Source organism: Giraffa tippelskirchi, chromosome 4, assembly GCF_054371585.1.
Source record: "Giraffa tippelskirchi isolate mGirTip1 chromosome 4, T2T-mGirTip1v1.2.pri, whole genome shotgun sequence".
Classification (NCBI taxonomy): Eukaryota; Metazoa; Chordata; class Mammalia; order Artiodactyla; family Giraffidae; genus Giraffa; species Giraffa tippelskirchi.
In genome coordinates, this window is record NC_137278.1 from 161651201 (window position 1) to 161674956 (window position 23756).

Genomic DNA, 23756 nt, shown 5'->3' on the forward strand with positions numbered 1-23756 from the left:
AATAATAATAAACTCTGTACGAATGATGTGGGGCTAAAACGACTCCAGAAAAAACTTGCCAAAGCTGGTAACCGATTATTTACCTAAAACAAATCCTAACTGTGCAAACAGGCACACCCTTTAATGCACAGACTGGGAACGGCGAGGCAGGGTGAATTCAGAACAATAACAAGGATAACATTTCAGTGAGAAGACAAGGCTCAGCCCTAAGAGTCTACACTGCGCTAGACGCCCTGGGTTAACGGAACCGCTCAGCTCCGAATGGAGGCGAGCAGACACCTAGCACCTGGGCGACGCCAGACCATCTCCAGTCTCCGCGCAGGACCGCCCGAGAGGGTCCTCCCGACGCTCCCCAGACGCCGCGCCGGGGACGATCCCAGCCATCAGATCAGCCTCTCCCTGCCACCCAACACGCTCCTCCGCGAGCCGATCGGGGGAGAGAATCCGTCTAGGGGCGCCGTCCAGGGACGAACCTGTCTGGGGGCGACCCCGACCGGGGGCGACCCCGTCCAGGCGCTGACTCGTGAGGCCAGCCCTGAGTGCAGGGGCGAAGGGAGATCCGGGGTCGCGACCTCTGCCCCTCTGGAGCAGGGAGTCCAAGGGTCGCCTCCTGCTCGGCTGCCAGTCCCCGCCGCTCCTGAAGCCGCAGGTTGCTTCTGGTACCCGCTAGGGCGGAGGCAGGCTTGTGCCCACGCTCGAGGCTCTGACTAACCTGGAAAGGTGCTTCAGGATCTGTTTCTTGATGAGCCCAGCCATGGTGCCGAGGCGGGAGGCGCCGCGCTCTCTCTCCGTTTTTCACTGCCTCCTCTATTCGAGGCCGTCTCCTCTTTGTCCGGATTCACCCGGCCGGAGGAGAGGCTCCTGAGCACTCACGCCCGGGACAGACCCGAGGCCCCGGCCGAGGCCACAGCCGCCACCGCTGCAGCCAAGGACCCGGAGCATTGCGCTCAGGCAGCCGCGGCCGCCGCCGGCGCCATCTTGGCTGCAGCATCACCTAAGAGACCTGGGGGAGGGCCGGGGAGCCGCGGGCGAGGCGGGGCGGGGCCGGGCCGGGGCCGGGCCGGGGCCGGGGCGGGGCCGGCGCGGGGCTGGGCAACGCAGGCTCGGGAGGTTTGTTGTCCCGCTTTCCTTGCAGGCTCTCGGGTCCGGGGTGCCACCTGTCCCTGACCGTCTTGAATGGTTTGACTCCCAATCCCAGAACCTTCTGGGTTTTAGACCTCCATCCTCAGGCTCTAGTGTCCTTCACTGAGTGCTTCGTCCATATCTCACTTTTCTTTTTCATTTCCCTCTCAGAATTGACTCCACAAAGTGCTCTGATTGCTTTGCTTTCTTTACTTACTCAGTTTTCTTCGTATTCTTCTTTCCTTAGATATTCTGCGTTCCCCTGGCCAAATGCTATAATTTGATGTTTCCTCTAGAAATTCTAAGGAAAGTGAAAGTTGCTACGGTGTGTTAAGAGAGTCCAGGACCTGGAAATTAGAAGGCCTAAATTCTAGTTTTGGCTCTAGTATTTTCTAGTTACATTAACCTGGAGAAAATAATTTCTTACTTTTAGCCTCAGTTTAATTATATATACAATAGGTTAATAATATCAGCCTTACCCAACTCACTAGGTTGTTGTATCTAAAGAAATAAAGATGTAAAATTTCACTTAAAATTTTCTATGAAAAGGAAGGAAATAGTTGAAATCAGGGAGAGCTATTACAGCTCTGCACCTTCACCCGACCCAGCCCCAAACCAACACTTAAGAGAGATGAAAATGACCATCCAGTGACATCTGAAAAAGGGGGAGAAAATTACACTACCTCTGAGGGATGTATCAGAAAAGTCTGTGAGAGTGTATGGGAATGGCAAGGGGATAGTTTACATATACTCCAACACCTGACCCTTTTAAAGCAAGGGAAAGCAGATACTTGTGGATTGACTATTTATTCAATTTATTCATTTATGCTGCTGCTGCTGCTAAGTCGCTTCAGTCGTGTCCGACTCTGTGCGACCCCATAGATGGCAGCCCACCAGGCTCCGCCGTGCCTGGAATTCTCCAGGCAAGAATACTGGAGTGGGTGGCCATTGCCTTCTCCTTACTCATTTTATAATGCACTACAAATGAGGGACTATTCAAGTAACTCGGTAGCCTAAAAGGAAACAAACTTTTCCTGTCATCAAGAAGTTAATTAACAGCCTCAGATGAAAGATAAATTCCTATGCTAAGACCTTGAGCTCTGTAATTAGACTCTTGTTCAAAGGCTGACTTGGCCACTTGGTAGGCAGAGTGTAAATTTGGGCAACTTATTTCAGTCTCAACCTCAGTACCTCATCTATTGGAGATAAAAGTATCTCACAATTTTGTGAGGATTAAACGCATATATAGTGTTCAACAAAGTACTAGCATATGTCAAGCTCTTAATGCTATTATTATCCTTGGCATAATTGGAAACAGAAGAAAAGGGCTATGAGAACACAAAGGATGGAGTGATTCTATCTTGTTTAGTCAGAGATGGGATTTTAGTGGAGATATTATTTCAAGAGTGAGAATGTCAGCTTAATGTTAAATGAACTGGCTCCGAAGTCAGACTTGGAGTTGAAACTTCACTCTATCAACTGAGCCACAAGGGAAGCCCAAGAATACTGGAGTGGGTAGCCTTTCCCTTCTCTAGCGGATCTTCCAAACCTAGGAATCAAACCGGGGTCTCCTGCATTACAGGCAGATTCTTTACCAACTGAGCTATCAGGGAAGCCCTAACATTAAATAAATTGGCTCCAAAGTCAGCCTTGTATTTGAAACTTCAGTCTGTGGATTTTTAGCTTGGTAATGGTAGGGAAAGTACCGAACCTCTCCAGCCCTGTGATATTATTTACCTTCATGAGGTTGTTGTGAGGATTAACTAAGCTAATGCAGGTTAAGTACTTAGAGAGTGCCAGGCACAACAGAATGATGCCTATCATTACTAATTCACTAGGTGGAAAAGGATGTTTCAAGCAGGTGGAACACAATTATGAAAAAGGACAGAAGTGTCAAAGTCCATGACTTCTAAATGGCAAGTAGTTTAATGTACTGGAACAGCATGAGAATTCCTTTTCAAAGTAATAACTATTAAAGAATACTTCAGGTTAATAAGTGTAGTTACAATATCTTTTTCTTTAAAAAACACATGGCAATAATTTCAACTTGACTCTCCTTTAACTGAGAGAATACCTGTCATAAACCCACCATAAATTCTACGGTTTAAATTCACATTTTTGTTCATTGCTACTTAATTTTCAAAGTATGATTTTCAAAAAGCTAAAAACATGACTGTCATACAAATATATAATAAATGTGCATCAAAAATTTAACTCACATTAATGCAGGAACCAGCAAGATAGGATATAAAGTTCGTTCACCCATTAATGCAACTTAAATGTTTGCGCATGTTCATGATTTATATCAGTGATATTTTTAACCCTTTTAAAATTACACACTACCAAAATATACATGTATTTGAAAAGTAATAGTCACATGCTTGAGATTATGTGTACTAAAACCTTGGTGGGGTGGGAAGAGGGATTGCACGGTGTGAAGGTGAATGGAGTCAAGAGCTTTTACTGAACAGTCTGTGCTGAAACTGGCTCAGCTTCATACTCTGCCAGTTCATACTGGCTCATGAACCAGTTGGGCACGTCTCTTTCCAACTCTTTGTTACAGTGTTTGGTAACTTCAGGAAAACTTGTAATCAGCCATTGTAACAGTATTTTCATCACATAAAATGGTAAACACTACAAATCAGGACTTTTTCCCCTGGAGATCCAGTTGTTAAATATTTACCAGCAGACAATGTAGGATGGGTGGAAGGGAGATGAGATTGCAAATCCATGAACACTATTTCACAGGCAGTGTCAAGCCTTGGAAAACTAGTTAGTTAGTTAGTTCACTTGTTCAGTCGTGTCCGACTCTTTGCGACCTCATGAATCACAGCACCCCAGGCCTCCCTGTCCATCACCAACTCCTGGAGTTTACCCAAACCCATGTCCATCGAGTCGGTGATGCCATCCAACCATCTCATCCTCTGTCGTCCCCTTCTCCTCGTGCCCCCAATCATTCCCAGCATTAGGGTCTTTTCCAATGAGTCAACTCTTCACATGAGGTGGCCAAAGTTATTGGAGTTTCAGCTTCAGCCTCAGTACTTCCAATGAACACCCAGGACTGATCTCCTTTAGGATGGATTGACTGGATCTCCTTGCAGTCCCAGGGACTCTCAAGAGTCTTCTCCAACACCACAGTTCAAAAGCATCAATTCTTCGGCACTCAGTTTTCTTCACCGTCCAACTCTCACATCCATACATGACCACTGGAAAAACCATAGCCTTGACTAGATGGACCTTTGTTGGCAAAGTAATGTCTCTGCTTTTAAATATGCTATCTAGGTTGGTCATAACCTTCCTTCCAACGAGTAAGCATCTTTTAATTTCATGGCTGCAATCACCATCAGCAGTGATGATGAGAAAACTGTGGTAATTGAATTTGGGAAAGATGATGAGATCTCTGATTTAGAAAAATATATCTAATAATCATACTGACAGTATAGAGGACAGAACATATTGAGAAGAGAATGGAAATAGGAACCTTGAGAAGCTTGTAACATTACTATTTCTGGTGAAAGATGAGGCAGTATCAGTAGAGGCAAACAAACTACCAAAAAAAAAAGTCAAGGAAAAATTCCAGGATTAAGTGAAGGATTGCAGTTGAAGGTAACTGAGGTTTCTAGTTTGAGGCACTAGGTAGATACTGGGGCATACCACTAATTGAGACAAGTAATAGAGGTGGAACAAGCAGTTTTGGAGATAAAATTTTTTTGAATGTTACCTTTAAGGTTATTTCAGGCTGTCTGGATAGAAACATTCAGGTTCCAATTGGGGGTGGAAATTCTTCCTAAGGATTTATTCAGGGATAGCTGAAGCCAAGAACAAAAATAATCTTGATCCGGGATCAGGGAAAAATGAAGGAAAGCAAAAAGAGAAGCTTAAGTGAGAAAGGGCTTAAAACCAGCAGAGATAGAATGGAAAGAGCATATTTTAAAAGGTGAGAGGTGAATAGAAATGGTGACCACTCTATAATGTAAGACTGATAAAATATTTATTACATGAGGGAACTTCTCAATTTAATATTGTTAGAAAATTGATTACTAAAATTAGATATAACTAAATTTGAAGTTTCAATGGCTTTTTGTTGCAAAGAATTATAGACACCAGTAGAGTGCCTGACTTTGAGAAGTATTCCATGGCAAAGGCAATAGAATGATCATAAAATGAAAGGATGATGATGGCGATGACGATGATAACTACTACCAGGTACTTGACTTTTATCATTTACTCTTCATAAAACAATTCTGCGAGGGGAAATTATTATAGTACTCCATTTTATAGATGAGGAAACTAAGGTGTAGAGAGGTTAACCAACCTGTCCAACACATGTAGTGACAGAGTCAGGATTTGACCCAGGAGTTTGAAAGAAGAAATAGCACTCTTAACTACTATCTTTGATTTCAGTGACAGGACCTACTTCAAAAATTGTAAAGATTAAATTAAGAAATACACCCAAAACCCAAAATTTAACCACATGCATTAAGTGCTTTGTAAGTATTAACCCTTATCTTCATCACCCAAAGTTACACAGCCATTTTGTGGCAGGGCCGGATTCCAATTTAAAATTCATTTTCTTAACCATTACGATACTGTGGAGTGAGCCCAAGACATCACGGGAACACACAGGAGGAATACCTAACTTTAGGAAGGGGAACGGAGAGGGAGTGTGTCAGGTGTCGAGAAGCTTTTTTAGATAAGACACAAAGCTCGGTCCAGAAGAGCAAGCGGACAGGAACGAGTGTGAGTAAAACGGCGAGGCGGTTGACGGAACAGCGTATTTGTAACAAGGTGACTGGATCCAACACTCGGATGAGCAGTGGCGCATAATGAAGCTGAAGAGTCCTCATACCCAATTTCATGCTGCGTATGGTTTTGCAATGTATTCTTCAAAAGACGTCACTGAATAATACTATTCGAACACACAACCTTCCCTCCCAAACCTCCCACAGAGATGGCGTTATAAGAAACTTCCAAGAGCAACTCAAATCTGCAAAAGTAAAGAACAATCACGCATTGAAAGAAAAAAGAAACTTTGGCATTTTTTCTCTTATTGTATCTGGCCAAGAAGTAAAAAGGTTAGGATAGGAAGTACGGTATGACTCTTGGGAGCAGGTAGGGCGGCTGTGCAATCTCTGGTTTCCGGCGTCCTCGGTTGCTAAGGGAGACCGGAAGCGCCTGTGTGCTCGGCGGGTGCAACCATAGAGTGCTGGGAAAAGCGTGAGCAGAGGGGTCAGAGAAGAAGGCTGCGGCGACTTGGTTTCGCTGAAATGACGACCTTAGTGCTGGATAACGGAGCTTACAACGCCAAAATCGGTTACAGCCATGAAACTGTCTCGTAAGTGTTCGCTGCCCGCGAGGGACAAAACATATATGCTTAGTAGTTACATGTGCTACGCTTCATTTTGGGACGTCTGTAAACTGCAAACGCCCCCGCGCGTCTCTCACTCTGTTTGAGGGATGCTCGGCTTGGAACTGGGTAGCTGGGAAGCTTTGAAGTGGGACTTGGGTTACTGATTTTGGACTTTGTCGCCCCGGAAGTGGGATGTGTGTTTCGTTTTGTTACAGGAAATAGGAAAGTAGGCTTCTAAGGAAGAGGATCCCAAATGAGGGGCCTGCACACAAGGTTCCTGAGCCGTCAGGAATCGTGGGCAACGTTTTGCGTGTATATGCATTTTTGCTGGGAAGAAGTTATGGCTTCCGTCAAATCCTCCACAGGTTCAATGCCCCCCCCTCCACAAAGTGTAATAACCACTGTGTCAGTGACTGAAGACTTTGAAGGCTTTGTATTCAAGCCGTTCTAAGTGCTCTCTGACTGACTTGATTGATTTAGATTCGGTTAAACAAAGAATACACCAGTATTCATAAACTATTTACGTTTGAGTAAAGACTAAGCAAATTTAAAGACTCGCTTTTCCTGTAGCGTATTCACAGGGGACCCGGGGACTTTTTTTACTTCCTCCTTTCCTTTTTTTTATTTAAGAGAACAGTCAAACCGAGTAAAAGTGTAAATTGTTGCAGTTTTATTTTGGCAGTGTGTATTATTGTTTTTATCTTTTAACAGCAAGTCTCTTATCATTTACTTAAGGACTAATTTGAAAGTTTTGATAAGAGTAGGTGCAGAATACTCGGGCTTCCCTGGTGGCTCTCAGACAGTAAAGCATCTGCCTGCAATGAGGGAGACCTGGGTTGGATCCCTGGGTCAGGAAGATCCCCTGGAGAAGGAAATGGCAACCCACTGCAGTACTCTTGCCTGGAAAATCCCATGGACCGAGGATCCTCGGTATAGTGACAAAAGGGGTGGGGGAAGAAGCAAACTAAATAATCAAGGATAGTACATTGACTAAAATAATAATATAGCCATAAGATTGACTACAATGCAGGGTTTAAAAATCATGTCCTGAAAGATTACACACCTTCACTGTATTATCTCAATTAATACAAGGATTTTGATTGCCTTTAGTGCAAAGTAATCCTCAGGCCATAGTGGCATATTTGAGGGGGCAAATTCTACTCCCCCTCACTTTTTCCCTATCCCTCTCTCTCTCTCTATATATATATATAAATGCACACACAGACGCATACAATACATATATGTGTAGACATGTATGATGGATAATGGCTCTAGTTTGTCTTCCTAACCAGATTGTAAGCTCATGGTGGGCAGCAACTATATTTAAAACTACCTCCTACTTCTGTACCCTATAGTATCTTGCAACTGAAGATCTTTGACTCCATGGAAACTTAATCTTATGGTCAGAGTTTTGAACTTGCTTTTTTTTTTTTAACTAGAATGGTATTAAGAGTTTTTTTCAGGAACTTTACCTCAGCCCCTCTTCACCTGTGTGCAGTGGCAGAATCAATGCCCACCTGTAATAATATCTTGAGGATTATTTGAGGAAAACAATGGGTCCAGTGCAGAACCTGGTATATGGTGAAAGTGAAAGTCCCTCAGTCCTGTCCGACTCTTTGCCTCCCCGTGGACTATACAGTCCATGGAATTCTCCAGGCCAGAATACTGGAATGGGTAGCTGTTCCCTTCTGCAGGGGATCTTCCCAACCCAGGGATCGAGCCCAGATCTCCTGCATTACAGGCGGATTCTTTACCAGCTGAGCCACAAGGGAAGCCCAAGAATACTGGCGTGGGTAACCTATCCCTTCTCCAGCGGAACTTCCCCACCGAGGAATCGGAACCGGGGTCTCCTGCATTGCAGGCAGATTTTTTACCAACTGAGCTATCAGGGAAGCCCTGGTATATGGTAGAACATTAAAAAAAAAAAAAAAAAGTCGTTTTTAAATATTTTGAAGACAGAATGAGAAACAGTGGCTCTGGAAATTTTCATGTTCTTTCTTTTAGAAGGTAAAAGTGGTTGTTAGGTAATTGTATTTTTAAGAACTAAGTATTTAGGGAATAATTACATTATTTGTTTCTTTGTAGAGTTATTCCAAACTGTCAGTTCAGATCAAAAACAGCACGTCTTAAAACTTTTACTGCTAACCAGATAGATGAAATAAAGGACCCTTCTGGACTCTTTTACATTCTTCCTTTTCAAAAGGTAATCCAACTCTATGACATTTCTAGCATTAAAGACCTACATTTAAAGATAATTTGAAATGTATTATAAAATTTTGTGTGTTTGAAAATATTTTTAGATCTCTGAGAAAGCGTTATTTAAATTTGAATGAAGAGCTTATTAAAACCAAAAAGAAAAAGAATCAACTATACTTCAATAAATAAAAATAAATGACTATAATTTAGTTACTGATTGTGGGTCCTGAATTTTACTTGTTTATGTTAAAGTAAATGAAATACAAACATTAAAGAAAATAAATATAGAGGGGCATCTCTACATATTGGTGTGTCTTGAGCCCTTTGATGTTTTGGTTATTGTTTATTTGTAATGTTTTGAATTTTTAAAAGGAGAAAAACGTACCAATGTAATAGCTTTGAGATTCAACTAGTATTAGACTGGTAAAGAGAGAGTAATTAAGAGTTAATAATCAGTGATTTATAATGTATTGATCTGATCTTTTAAAAATTGTACAAATATTTTTGGTAGTTAATTCATAAAACATTTTTTAGGGCTACTTGGTGAATTGGGATGTTCAAAGACAAGTTTGGGATTACCTTTTTGGAAAAGAAATGTATCAGGTAACAAGTTGGAGTATGTATTCAAATTTCTATTTCCATGTCTCATTCAAGTGAAAAATTAGAAGTTATATTTTAAGATTTATAAATTTTTGAATATTTCTTACAATATTTAAGTCATTTAATCTACTGTGCTTAGCTTTGACTTTCTAAATAAGTGCAAGTGCATAGAATTTCTATTGTGAAGTGGAATTTGAGGTTGAGAAGAGCTAATCTGTATGAAACTTAAGATTAAAATTTTACTTCAGATATCTACTATTCTTAGACCAGTTTCTCATCTCATTTTTCACAATAAAATTTTTTTGCTCATATATCTGAATGTGTGAATGATACAGTGTTAGAGTTTTGTGCTCTTAATATCTTTAGTGTGACTTTAGGTATCCTGAGAGAATGTTCAAATTTTAATGCTTCTTAAAGAGTATGTGGGAGAGAATTGTGTAAACATTAAATATTGCAAAGCTTCTCACCTTTTAACTTTTAAAAACAAAATAGCAGTTCCAGTAGTTGTAGTTGTACCATTCATTACTTTTGCATAATTATCTTTAAACAATTTGATGGTACCATTTTATCAGTGCTGCCATTAAGAGAGTTAAATAACAGTTGAAGACCATGAATGCTGTAACAAGACTTCCCAAGTTCAGTCCTTAGTTTGTCACTAACTAGTTATATGGACCTCGGTAACTCATTCAGCTCTTCTGTGTCTCAGTTTGCTCACCTCTCAAAAGGAGATAATAGTAAGACATGTCTTCTAGGGTGATTGTGAGAATTAAATAGATGTATGTACATAAAGCAGATGTTTATAATTATAACTACAAAGCTACAAAACTGGGAATTTTTTTCCTCTTATAGGTTGACTTTTTAGACACTAATATTATTATCACAGAACCATATTTTAACTTCACTTCAATTCAAGAATCAATGAATGAAATCTTATTTGAAGAATACCAGTTTCAAGCAGTATTAAGAGTAAATGGTGAGTTAAAGTGCTGATTGAAATCGAGTTATGTGAATATGAATAAACACTTAAAATCCAAGAATATCGAGTGACATTCTTTTAAATTTGATGAAATTTAAAACTAGATGAAGCCTTCGAGCTTATTAGTCAGACTTCTCTCGCTATATCTTTTTAATATGATATTTCTCCCTAATGAAGTTAACCAGCAACATATTTCTAATCTCTGAAAGTTTATTTTTTCTGAGATAGTTGTCTTTTCTATTTGCTATTCTTATTATTGTTTGGAATAATGTTAATAGCTCAGACTGCCAATACAATCTATAAATATCATCTAGAAGTTAGTTTCTTAAAGGCTAGAATTACATGACTGTACAAAGAAAGTATTCACCTACTTAGCATGTAGCATTTAAGTCTGTATAAATAACAATATACTGTAATGGTTAGGAACATAATCTCTAGAACAGTGTTCTCAACCAAGAGTGATACTGCTCCTGGGGACATTTAACAATGTCTGGAGACATTTTTCATTGTCACAACTGGGACGGTGCTTCTTGTATCTAATATGTAGAGGACCAAGATGCTGCTAAAACAATGCACAGTAAAGCCCCCAACGCTGGGGAAGTAACTGACCCAAAATGTCAGTAGTTCTGAAGTTGAGAAAACCTGCTGTAGAGTCATACTGCTTACGTTTGAATCCTGTTTCTAACCATGTTACCTTGGGCACATTATTAACATCTCTGCTTCAGTTTCTGCATCTGTAAAAATGAGATTGTTGTGAAAATTAAAACACACTCTTGGAGTTCAGAATAGTGCCCATCATGTAATAAATGCTCAGCAAAATTATTTGCTATTAAAATAATCATTATAAGTTGTGAAGTGAATATTTACCTTCAAAGTTGATCACACATTTTTTATCGTTTTTCACAAAAACATCATGTTTTAATGTTTAAATATCTGACAGAATTAGGAATGTTGTTTTAGATTAACTTTTTTTTTTTTACAAAGGAAAATTTCTGTCTTTCTGTTTGCTTTAGTTTGGTGCTTTTCTTTACTTACTGTTTTAAATTAGTTGTACTTTTATTCAGTATGTTTATTTTTTTCTTTATCTTTTGTTTTCTTAATAGCTGGGGCTCTCAGTGCACATAGGTATTTCCGAGATAATCCTTCTGAGTTATGCTGTATCATTGTAGATAGTGGATATTCCTTTACACATATAGTTCCTTACTGTAGAAGTAAGAAGAAAAAAGAAGCAATTATTCGGTGAGTTGCATTCAATTTTCATCTTATTTCTTATTATAAAACTGGATGAAATGTGTGATAAACTGAACTAAATTTGAATTCTTCCTTTTTAGGATAAATGTGGGAGGAAAACTCCTAACCAATCATCTAAAAGAAATCATATCTTATAGGTAATACTTAGCTTTGATTCTATGGGAAGATGAGATGCTGGGGGTGAAATTTTTAAAGTAATTTAAAATTATTCCTTGCCTTTAGTTCTGATTTCAGGTGACAGTTCTGAATTATTGCTTTAAAGACTGTGTCACATAGATATGGGTTGGCCAAAAGTTTATTTAGGTTTTTCTGTAACACCTTATGGAAGAACTTAAATGAACTTTTTGACCAACTCAGTAAATACCAATGATGTTCAAGTTAAAAAGCTTTCTGACATATGAAATGGTAGTGTCCACCAAAAAGACATCTTCAATTTCTCGGGAGTTTAATACATTAATAATATTTTAAAATTACAAATGTGCATATACCCTGTAAAACATTTTACAATGCATATAAGGAAATAAGGATCTAAAAAGAAAATAAATCTCTGCTTCCCTTCTCCATTTCTCCTGTCAGTTCTCCATACACAGTATAATACTTGAACTTTATTTATCTTTTATTCTTTTTTAATCTCTAAAAGCCTTAATAATGTGCACTGCCATGTATAAAACAATAGCTAGTAGGAACCTACTGTATAGGTAGATAGCTCCCTGAGACACAGGGAGCTCAGCTCAGTGCTCTGTAATGACCTAGAGGGATAGGATGTTGGGGTGAATGTGGGAGGGAGGTCCAAGAGGGAGGGTTTATATGTATACATATAGCTGGTTTACTTTGTTATATAACAGAAACTAACACAACATTGTAAAGCAACTATACTCCCCCCCCAAAAAAAATAAATAGATAGATATGTTTCTGGATTAGCCAATATTAGTTTACTGTCCACTATTAAAAGATTAGGAATTAGTGTACTTGATCACCTCCCAAGGAGGACATAGCAACCCACTCCAGTATTCTTGCCTGGAGAATCCCCGTGGACAGACGAGCTTGGCGGGCTACCGTCCATGGGATTGCAAAGAGTTAGACATGACTGAGTGACTAAGCACAACTTAAATAAGATAATGGAATGCTGCTGCTGCTGCTGCTAAGTCGCTTCAGTCATGTCTGACTCTTCTCAACCCCATGGACCACAGCCTACCAGGCTCCTCCATCCATGGGATTGTCCAGGCAAGAGTACTGGAGTGGGGTGCCATTGCCTTCTCTGGATAATGGGATGGGTGTTCCATAAAGTTAAAAATACTTTATACATTCAAAAATTTAATATTTTTTAAAGATCAGTTACCTGGAAATTTAATTCCAGAAAAATACTTTCAGTGATGTTACATTTAAATTTTTTTCATTTCACATTACCATTTTTACTTCTGTGTAGGCAGTTACATGTTATGGATGAAACACATGTGATTAATCAAGTGAAAGAAGATGTATGCTATGTGTCTCAGGATTTTTATCGAGACATGGATATTGCCAAGTATGTATAATGGTAGCCTAAGAATTGGAAAGTTGATTCTTGGCTAATGTTAAATGTAGTTAAAATACTTCATAAGTCTCTATTTTGTTTTCCAGGTTGAAAGGAGAAGAAAATACAGTAATGGTAGACTATGTTTTGCCTGACTTTAGTACAATTAAAAAGGGCTTTTGTAAGGTAATTTTTAAAAAATTTTTATTTTGTATTAGCATAAAGTTAATTTATAATATATTAGTTTCAGGTGTATAATAAGTGATTCAGTTATACATTATTCTTTTTCAAGTATTTTCTCTCTTTTATTACAGAATATTAAGTAGAGTTCCCTGTTCTATACAGTAGGTTCTTATTGATTATTTATTTTATATATATTGTGCATGGATGCATGCTAAGTTGCTTCAGTTGTGTACAACTCTTTGTGACCCCAGGACTGTAGCCTGCTAGGTTCCTCTGTCCTTGGGATTCTCCAGGCAAGAATACTTGGATGGGTAGCCATTCCCTTTTCAAAGGGATTTTCCCGACCCAGTGATTGAAACCAAGTCTCCTGCATTGCAGGCAGATGCAGCAGCAGCAGCAAGCCACCAGGGAAGCCCATAGTAACTCCATGGACTGTAGCCCACCAGGCTCTTCTGTTCATGGAATTTTCTAGGCAAGAATATTGGAGTGGGTAGCCATTCCCTTCTCCAGGGGATCTTCCTGACCCAGGGATTGAACCTGAATCTTTCATTGCAGGTGGATTCTTGACCATCTGAGCCACCTATGTATATGTTAATCCCAATGTCCTAATTTATCCTTCTCCCCACCTTTCTCTTTTGACAACCATAAGTTTGTTTTCTAAGTCTGTGATGTAAGGTAATTTTAAGTTTTACTTCAAGTGACCACTCAGGTTTGAAAAGCATCTAGCTGGGATTGATGGAATGTCAGAGTTGTTGATGATAGCCTTCTTGCCTGTTGGCCATTTCTATAGACACCAGAGTATGAATGATTAATTAAAATCTGTATTAAATTTATTTAGAAAGAGAACTATCCATTGTGATAGCTTATGGAACAAATCTGGAGATAAACAATAACTTTACCTATATTATGGTTTACCCATTTCTGTTTTCTTAAGAATTAGTGTAAGTCTAGTTAGAAGTAGATTGCCTGTTGTGAATGTTATTGACACAGCAGACCCAGGGCTGTGGTATCAGATTGTAGTTGAAAAGGGCAAAATCCAGTGCACTTTGAAAATGTTGAGAAGAGTTTATCTTGGATGTCAAAACAATATAATTTCTCCCTATCTTTGATCAGCTCAGTTTTATGTTTGGGTAAATGTGAAGTTTGCCCTTACCGTTGCTAACTTGGTGAGGACTTTAGAAGTTAAAAGTCTTTGGTCAGAAACCTAAGCACACAGAGATATTTTCACAAGGAGACATTTATGGTAATGTTCATTGCAGTATACATTGAGTGAAAAATTGGGAAGAACCTAAATACTCACTAATGGAAGAAGAATAAATTTTGATTTATACATGTTATAAAATAAACAGTAAAAGTATAGTGGAGATATGCGATCACCATGGATAAATCTCAGAAATGTATTTCTGTTTAGAAAACTATATACCATTTCAGGATATGTAGAATAATTCTTTATATGTGGGCATTTATAAAAATGAAGTAAAAGTATAAAAACTGTGTATGTGAATGATAACACCACATTTAAAATGGGAGTGTTATCTGTGAATGTTAAACTGACTGACGGATACATGGGTTTTATATAATTATTTATACTTGTTTTTATGCCTGAAATTAAAAAAAAATTTTTTTGGCCAGATTTTTAAGGTGAAATACAAATCAGAATTCAGAGAAGGCTACCCAAGTCCTTATAAAATCAATATCATCCTATAACGTCCTTAGAAATAGATCCTTGTGGAAGGACTGAGGCTGACTTTAAGAAGTGAGAATTATGACAGATTATGGAATCAGGTTGTCTGGACATGAACTGGGGAGAGGAACTGGAAGCCTGAATCCCACATAGAGTATGGAATATGTGTTTTTTTCTTTACAAGACAAGGAAAACTGCTCCAAACACATAGATACCAGGCCTCTTTCTCATCAGGCACATTTGATCATCCTCATACAATTATAGCTGTCTAAAGCAGTCCAGTGATATAAACACCTTATAGAGAATTTACAGCACTCTGAACTTAGGGTGATAAAGTAATCTGTATTTCTACCAGGATGGACCCTGAACGATGAACCCTATGTCTCTAAACCTGACTGAAAATCATCTGGGCCACTTGAAGAACAATTGATGTCCATGTTCTTTCCTGTCCCTGGAAATATTTAGTACTTAAGTTTGGAAACTTAATCTCTAAAAGAGAAAAAAATCTCTTCCAGGTGATTGGACTATTAGCTAGGTTTGGAAATCTTTCTCTTTTGTAAAACGTAGTTCTCTCTTGCCCTGCAAATGACAACTTACCAGTTTATTGGACGTTATCTGCTGAACTCTGCCAGTTTCCTTCCCAAATCATAAGCCTTGATTTCTCGGCACTGCACTAGTGAGCTAGTAGAGGTGTGGTTGTTCCATCAATTGACTGTTGTGTTGTTTCTCATCAGAGAAAAAACGCAAAAGCCACATTGTATTGTTCGCAGCTCTTTTATTGACTTTGGGCCTTGTGATCAGAATCTTGGTGTGACTGCACTTCTATGGACTCCTTGTTACGTGTACACTTTAATATCAATTGAGTGGATGTAGTTGGACTAGACTTTTACCAGATGATGGAATGTTACCTCAAATGTCTGTTTAAAAAATAACGGTTTAATTTCCACTTTGCTAACTAATATTAAAATTTGTATTTCAGTACATGTTAAATTGTGTACATCGTAATAATTTTTAAGGTTTAGAAATGACTATATTTTGTATATGTTAGGATTACTCCTAAAATGTATCTTTTTAAATTTAATACTTGATTAAAATCTTTAACGAGAGCTGATAAAATATGTATGAAATTAGAAAAGCCATACTGCATAAAATGAAAGAGAATTTGTTTCAGAGCCTTTATACTTAGAATATTGTTAAAACTTGGACCTTGATAGTTTATTCAAGAATATTTTTAAATACTCAGGAAAAAGTTACAACCTTGATTTTCTAGTACTGATGACAGCAATAATGATGAGGTCTGTAATATTGTTACTGGTTACAGCTGGTAGAAATTCCCGTTTTATTCTTTAACAGAAAGAGAATGCCTACTAAAGTGTGATGAATGCTTTACTGACCTTAATTGAGAAAATTAAGTTAACAATTACTTAAGAGTTACCAGTTGCCATTTTTAAACATTTTTTTCATGCTACCAGCATTATTAACTATTAACTAAAATAGCAACTCCCAGTAGCCCTTTTAAATTTCTTCATCTATGTCTAAAACAAAAAGCGTTTTGGAATTGTACTCTTAGAAACAGAAACTGCTTGTAGTTCCAGGTTACATATTAACAATGACTTCAGAGCTAACATTCAGCAAGGATTTCTACTTCTGGATCTTTCCTCTAGTTAGATATTTGACCCTGGGTCAGTCACTTGATCTTCTGTAAAAGTAGGGGTGTGGACTAGAAAACTTCTGTTTGTCAAATGAAATTCTCGATGTCTGTATCTGTCTCAAGTTATTTTGAGTGTTGACAAGATGAGTTATATCCTGTACACGCAAACCAGTATCATTTTTAAATGAATTTGTAAATTTATAGCAAGTATGTTCCATCCTTCCTGAGAAGGAAGAATACTTTATCTCTGAAGAAATAATATTCTTCTCTTTGCCAGTGCAGCAGTAGTTTAACTGGGTAAAAAGTAATGTGTTGTTTTCCTTGTTTTTCCTAGAGTATTGTGAATTTATTGTAGTTTTTAGGATATTTTTATTTAAAAATAATGTTTCAAGTGAGAAATTTCCAAATGATAGCAATGAGAATCATTCATATCCAGGTTAGGAGTAGCAATGTAGTGCATGCATCCTAAGTTGCTTCAGTTGTGTCAGACTCTTTGCAACCCCATGTAGCCTGCCAGGCTCCTCTGTCCGTGGGATTCTTCAGGCAAGAATACCGGAGTGGGTTGCCATGCCCTCCTCCAGGGGATCTTCCTGACCCAGGGATCGAACCTGTGTCTCCTGTGGAATGTAGTAGGAGGAAATACTGTGTGTTCCAGGGTTATTAGCTGAATGATCTTGAGCAAGTCACATAACCTTGCTTAGCCTAATTGGATCATTAATAAAAGGAAAATATGCCTGCCTTACTGGGTTATATGAGAATTCAGAGTGATAATGTATGTAAAATGCCTAAAGAAAATTCCACATCGTTGGCTTGCATGCTATACTGGGTAGCAGATTTGTAATGCTGAACAATATGGACAACAAAGGATAATAGAGGATGATTACTGGAGGGACCTTTTATTTGGGAGTCAGAAAAAGCCTCTCTGAGGAACCTGAAACCTGAACAGAGAATGGATGACTGATTGCATTGAGGAATCTGTTATAGTCTTTATATACTTTACTGTCTAACAACAAATTAATATTTCTTTTCATATATTTTAAATAATTTTTTATTTATATAAAGGATTTGGATATAGTCAGTTATAGGTAAAAATGCATATGAGTCAAATGAAGTTTATGTCTTTAACAATCTAGAAGAGCTGATGATTCTTAGTACAGTTGAGAGGAACCATTATTTTAATGATATAGAATGTTATAGAAGGAAATTTTTTTTTTCCTGGGCCCTTCAGGAATTACAGCTCACAGAGTTGAGTGGGTTAGCAGAAAATAAATAACAGAAGAATTTCGTGATAAAGTCCGTTTGTTTGCCTAAATCATTTGGTAACTGATTTTTGAATAGAGATTGAATGCATAATAAAAGAATTTTTAGGGTATGTTCTTTGTACTTTAGAAAGTGGATTCACTCTGCTATTATAGATAGATTATGAAATTCCTTCTGCTCTATTATCCTTTTCTTTCTTTGTTTTAAAATGTGTGGAATAAAGCCAGCTCATCTTTGGGGTTATAGCTGCATTAAGAGTAAATAATCACTTAATTGTGTGGTTTAGGTAACAGGAGAGAAGACCACATTTTTCTAACTTGAGAATCCTGAAACTTCCAAGAACATGGTTAATATATTGTTATTTCATAGTATTAAGATTACTAAATGTTATTAGTTTATGAGCTAGATAATGTAGCATACTTTTCATCTTATTTTTCCTTAAGCCAAGAGAAGAGATGGTGTTAAGTGGAAAATACAAATCTGGGGAACAAATTCTTCGTTTGGCCAATGAGAGATTCGCTGTTCCAGAAATACTCTTCAATCCTTCTGATATAGGCATTCAAGAAATGGGAATCCCAGAAGCTATTGTCTATTCAATTCAGAACTTACCTGAAGGTACATTAATAAATTAATGAGGAATAATGATATCCTTGTTGCTCAGTTGGTAAAGAATCCACCTGCAATGCGGGAGACCTGGGTTCTATCCCTGGGTTGGGAAGACCCCCTGGAGAAGGGAAAGGCTACCCACTCCAGTATTGTGGCCTAGAGAATTCCATGGACTGTATAGTCCATGGGGTTGCAAAGAGTTGAACACAACTGAGCAACTTTCACACAATGATATTTTAAAAAAATTATAAGCTCTCTGAATCCTAAGAAGTCAACTGTTCCTTCTGAATAATTCGAACAAATGGCTACTTTATTTGCAGAGACTTCCAGATCCAGTAATGCACTTGAATGATTCTTTATTGGTCCCAGATTATAAATTTGATATAAGTAGTTACGGTCTATTTAAACTTGAAGTAATTCATCTCTTTATGAGTATTAAATTGCTATATCCCTTTTAGAAAAGTTTTAAGCCAAATTTGCACAGAATAGAAATTTATAATTTAACAATTTAATGGTTTTTAGTTGTTGATGAGAATGGTTTATTCCTTCTGTTATATTTAGATTAATATACTGGAAGTTGGGGGGGGTTTGGAAGTTAGTTTTATTGAAATTAAAGTACAGTGCTTCACAGTGTTGTCTGGGTTCTCTTGAAGCATGATTTAATGAAATAATGTTCTAGAGTTTTGGAGTACTTTTATACCTTGAAAATTTCTCCCTTCTTCATAAGGAACAATTTAGGCATTGTAGAAAATCTTGCACATGCAGTGTCCTTTCCTCTCATTAAAAAAAAAAAAAACAAGAAAAAGATAATGCCATCACCTTAATATAGCTTCTCCAGGATATCTTTCCAATCCAGGGATCAAACCCAGGTCCCCCGCATTGCAGGCAGATTTTTTACCATCTGAGCCATAACTAGCCATTTGTTTTAAAACAGCTATTTTACAGCTATTTTCATATTAATATTTCATGTTGATTTCTCATTTTATATAAACAGTATTTTTCACTATCATTTGTAAGTATTACACAGTAAGTATGTGTGTCTCAGTGAGATAACATGGAAACTTGAATTCTCAAGTTAAAAATGGACCTCCTTTTTATCTTTACACCAGCTAATCATCTCAGCCTACATAAATGCCTCTTCCGTTTTATGGAAGAACAGTTGTAATTTTCATATGTTTGGTACTAGAATTTTACTCATTTACATATAGCTTATATGTATATGTGATAAATTGCTAGTAGTTCAACCCCTTCTCTTTTGCCTTGCTTTCAAATATTTATGAGGTCATATTTCTGTTTAAAGTATTTATTTGTATAAATGATAATCTCATTACAACATCTTATAATTATATGGTTGTTAAAAAAAAATAAATGATTTCGCAACTAGTAACTTGAATTCCTAATTGCTTTTACCTAAGCCTGCCTCCCTATTTCTCCAGAAAGATAAGTAAACAGATTTTCTAATGTCTCTCCTCTCTCCTTTTTATCTCTTTTAAAAGAAATGCAGCCACATTTTTTTAAGAACATCGTTTTGACGGGAGGAAATTCCCTTTTCCCAGGATTTAGGGATCGAGTTTACTCCGAAGTTCGATGTCTCACTCCAACAGATTACGATGTTTCTGTTGTGCTGCCTGAAAAGTAAGTCTTGGCTTATCTAGAAACAAATCATGGAAGTTAGTTTGTAGATAAAGGAGGTCTACAGGCAGACTTGAGTTTAAAGCCTAGTTCTACCATGTTCGCAAGTTTATTTCACCTTTGGGATGCTCATTTTTCTTTTCTTGAAAATTGAAATGACAAACCTTACATTTAAGTGGATTAAATGGAGTGAAATATGTAAAGTACCAACCATCATGTTTAGTAAATAACAGGTGCTCAGTTAATATAAGATCACTTCCCTTTAGTGAATCAGTCCTCATTCCTAAGTAATTTTTTACAGACAAAGCAGTTAGGTTATTATCTATTCGATTTCTCTGAGCTGTCATTTTTTGAGAGTTTCTATCAAGAATACAAATGCGAGGATTTAACCAATGAGATAAATTATGTCAACAGATAAGTTTTAAAATAATTTAAAATATTTAAAATAAACTTTTATATTTAAGTAGTCTTTTTTTAAAAAAATTCAAAGCTATTTCACATGTACCCCCTTTCCTGTTTTATGAAAAAAAGGAGATAATTAAGGTAGAATTTTAGAGCTGTCAGAAAGGCTTACAGATCTGTCTAGTTCTATGTACTTACTTTCTAAATAAACAAGGGCTGGTGAGCTAATAAAGGCCTTATGGTGAGTTAATCGCAGTAACCAAACTAAAATTTAGTTCTCTTTAGTTGGAGGCAGGAGTTCTCACCAAATTCCAGTAATCCCTGCTCACTGCTCCGCTGTAGCAGAGTTGAAAACAAGACCCCACACACCTGGTGTGGTCCGCAAGGCACGTGGGATCTTGGTTCTCCAACCAGGGACTGAACCCACATCCCCTGCATCGGAAGCGCAGAGAATCTTAACCACTGGACTGCCAGAGAAGTCCCCCACATACCTGATTTTTAATTTTAGAGTTTTATTTTAAAGCTTAAGTGGAGTTTTTTAAAATCAATAGCAGTTAATTAGAAGGCCCTCATCTGGTCACTTAATTTGATAGCCATCAGATAAAAGAATAAACAACCATTAGATGTTGGAATGATTTTTATCAGCATTAATGTTCATATACTCTTTTGAATATGAAGTATATTGAATTTTTATCCTGAATTTTAAAATGCAAGTCATGAACACACATTATGGATAGGAAAAGAGAAATAGTTTTTATTCTTTTATCCATCAGATCTTTTTTCCACATCTTTACTGATAGATCTAGATACAGATTTAGTTTTTTTAAGGTTAGGAAATACAATAAATCAATAAGGAAAATTTTCTGTATCATTTTTCAGATTTAAAATTGAACTAGGGAAGAGGAATAGTAGAGTTACACGAAGTGTAACTAGTATAACCTTGGTTGTGCATAAATTAAAAGTCTGATGTGCTCTAAGTTTACATAGTGCCCTTTTCCTACCGTGTAACAGGTTTGTCATGCACTGTGCCTTCTTTTTTTTTTCCTTCCTTTTATTACCCCCTCCCCTGCACTGCACTATGTTTTCTAAATGTCTCATTTATTAGAGGCAACAAAGTATAGGAGCAAAAGCACAGACTGTGAAAACAACTCCAAGTTGAATCCTAGTTTCAGTATTAAGCTCTTTGAACCTCATTTTCCAGATATATAAAGTGAGTTTATAATAGCAGTTTCATCAGTTGTAGCGTGAATTGATGAGATGATATATCTTTGCCGCCCAGAAAAGTTAGACTCAGATATATTCCAGTTTTTCTTTTTATGCATTTTTGATCTTTTGTTTGTATTCTTGATCTTTCTTAGAAGATCCGTCAATTCAGAGCACAGGGAAAAAGTAAAGAAGATCTATTTGTAGTGGTAACCAAGTTTCCTTTCTTTATGAGTTTCTTTACTTCTTTAAAAGTGAAAAGTGAAAGTTAATCACTGTTTGCAACCCGATGGACTATAGCCCTCCAGGCTCCCTGTTCACTGAATTTTCCAGGCAAGAGTACTGGAGTGGGTTGCCATTTCCTTCTCCAGGGGATTTTCCCAACCCAGGGACTGAACCCAATCTCCCGCATTGCAGACGGATTCTTTACCATTTGAGCCACCAGGGAAGCCCCTCCTCTGAAGTTTATGCTTATTTTCACACTTGAAATGATTTTCTGTTAAATCAAGTTGGGTAGAGATTGCCACATTTTAGTTACTAATTAATGTTTCTGGCATTTCAGTTCTGTAAAATCATCTGGGTTCATTTATTTTACCTTTATTTTTAGCCCTATTACTTACGCCTGGGAAGGTGGAAAATTGATATCAGAGAATGACGATTTTGAAGATATGGTGGTAACAAGAGAAGATTATGAAGAAAATGGACATAGCATCTGTGAAGAGAAATTTGATATTTAAGAAACATTTCTGAAAGTTCTGACTTACTATGACAAAGGTTTAATTTTCAGCGTTCTTTTTAAAGGAAGTTAAGGACCTGTGTTAACTTTTATCCTAAGATAACATCTTGAACTTAGGTAAATACTTTGATCCATGGCTAATTTTCAAAGGTTTCTTAGCTAGGTTAGTAAGTAAACTGTAACTCACCCCATATTTTCATTTAGGAGCTAGACTTATTCTAACAATGCTTATGCTGTTTCTGAGAGTAAGTTATCTTTCATTAAAAGATGAAAGAGTGAGTGTAATTTAAGTTTAATTCTTTATAGCCAAAAACACAAACTTAACTGTCTCACTGGTCAGGTTTCCTTTGAAGGTAGTTTCATGTGACTGACTCAGAATTGACCAATGTGTGTTCAGGCTGATACAGTTTCTCTCTTTTAGAACTAAGAATTTTATTTTTAAATTGTCATTTTTATTTATATATACTAAAGTTGGAAAAACTAATCTATGTTTGTATCATGTTTCTTTTTTACTTGGCATAAGTGTGAAAGGATGACAATCAAAACCAATTTAATCAAGTATTTTTGATCACTACCATGTTCCAGAAATGTATTATTTCACTCATAAAAACACTATACCATTTTTTGTTTTTCTTATATACCATTTTTTAGGATGAAATTCTTATGTCATTGGGCTCATGAATCAAATTCCTACCAGTCTCTTTACCTTAGCTACAATCTTGCACCTACCCATGGCTTCAGGGATTGTAACAGCCTAGAGTGAAAGAAGGTAGTTTTCCAAAGGAAAATTAAGATAAAGAGACAGATGCTGGGCAGGGTGAAAGAACTGTCCACTACAATTACATATGGATTATATGGATGGTCCCTGACTCAACAGTGGTTCGACTTAATGATTTTTTGACTCTAAATGCAAGAGCAGTATGCATTTAGTGGAGACTGTTCTTCAAATTTTGAAGATTTATTTATTTATTTTTGGCTGTACTGGGTCTTTGTTGCTTTGTGTAGGCTTTCTCTGATTGTGGCGAGCAGGAGCTACTCTTCGTTGCAGTGCATGGACTTCTGATTGCTGTGGCTTCTCTTGTTGCAGAGCACAGGCTCTAGGCGCATGGGCTACAGAAGTGTGACACTTGGACTCAGTAGTTGTGGCACTCAGCTTTAGTTGCTCTGCATATGTGGGATCTCGCTGGGCCAGGGATTGAAGCTGTGCCCTCTGCATTAGCAGATGGGTTCTTAACCACTAGACCACCAGGGAAGCCCTGTTCTTGGAATTTTGAATTTTGATCTTTTCCTGACCTAGTGATATGTGGTATGTTACTTTCTTGTGATGCTGGGCAGCACTTGGGCACATGGGTATCCATTATATTAGAATCTTATCGCACAGTTTTCAAGTC

At 37.5% G+C, this 23756-nt stretch overlaps 2 protein-coding genes across 7 annotated transcripts in view; one reads left to right on the plus strand and one right to left on the minus strand.

The window, feature by feature from the left end:
- Positions 1 to 996, minus strand: part of BLTP3B (bridge-like lipid transfer protein family member 3B) — an 83258-nt gene extending 82262 nt beyond the window's left edge. For 4 of the 6 annotated variants that reach the window (XM_081595373.1, XM_081595377.1, XM_081595374.1 and 1 more), the window contains exon 1: positions 713 to 996. In XM_081595373.1, the coding sequence (XP_081451499.1) occupies positions 713 to 756 (44 nt within the window). In that variant the 5' untranslated portion in view covers positions 757 to 996. Of the gene's footprint in view, positions 1 to 473 lie in introns of all 6 variants that reach the window. The other 2 variants (XM_081595375.1, XM_081595379.1) reach the window with 2 other exon arrangements.
- Positions 997 to 6330: 5334 nt separating this feature from the next.
- Positions 6331 to 22849, plus strand: ACTR6 (actin related protein 6). The gene is made up of 11 exons (XM_081595409.1): positions 6331 to 6457; positions 8558 to 8675; positions 9203 to 9271; positions 10118 to 10241; positions 11348 to 11483; positions 11576 to 11632; positions 12922 to 13020; positions 13116 to 13194; positions 18230 to 18401; positions 19889 to 20027; positions 22237 to 22849. Exons 1-11 carry the CDS (start codon positions 6390 to 6392, stop codon positions 22364 to 22366), a joined length of 1191 nt encoding a protein of 396 aa, XP_081451535.1. The 5' UTR covers positions 6331 to 6389; the 3' UTR covers positions 22367 to 22849.
- The last annotated feature ends 907 nt before the right edge of the window (positions 22850 to 23756 follow it).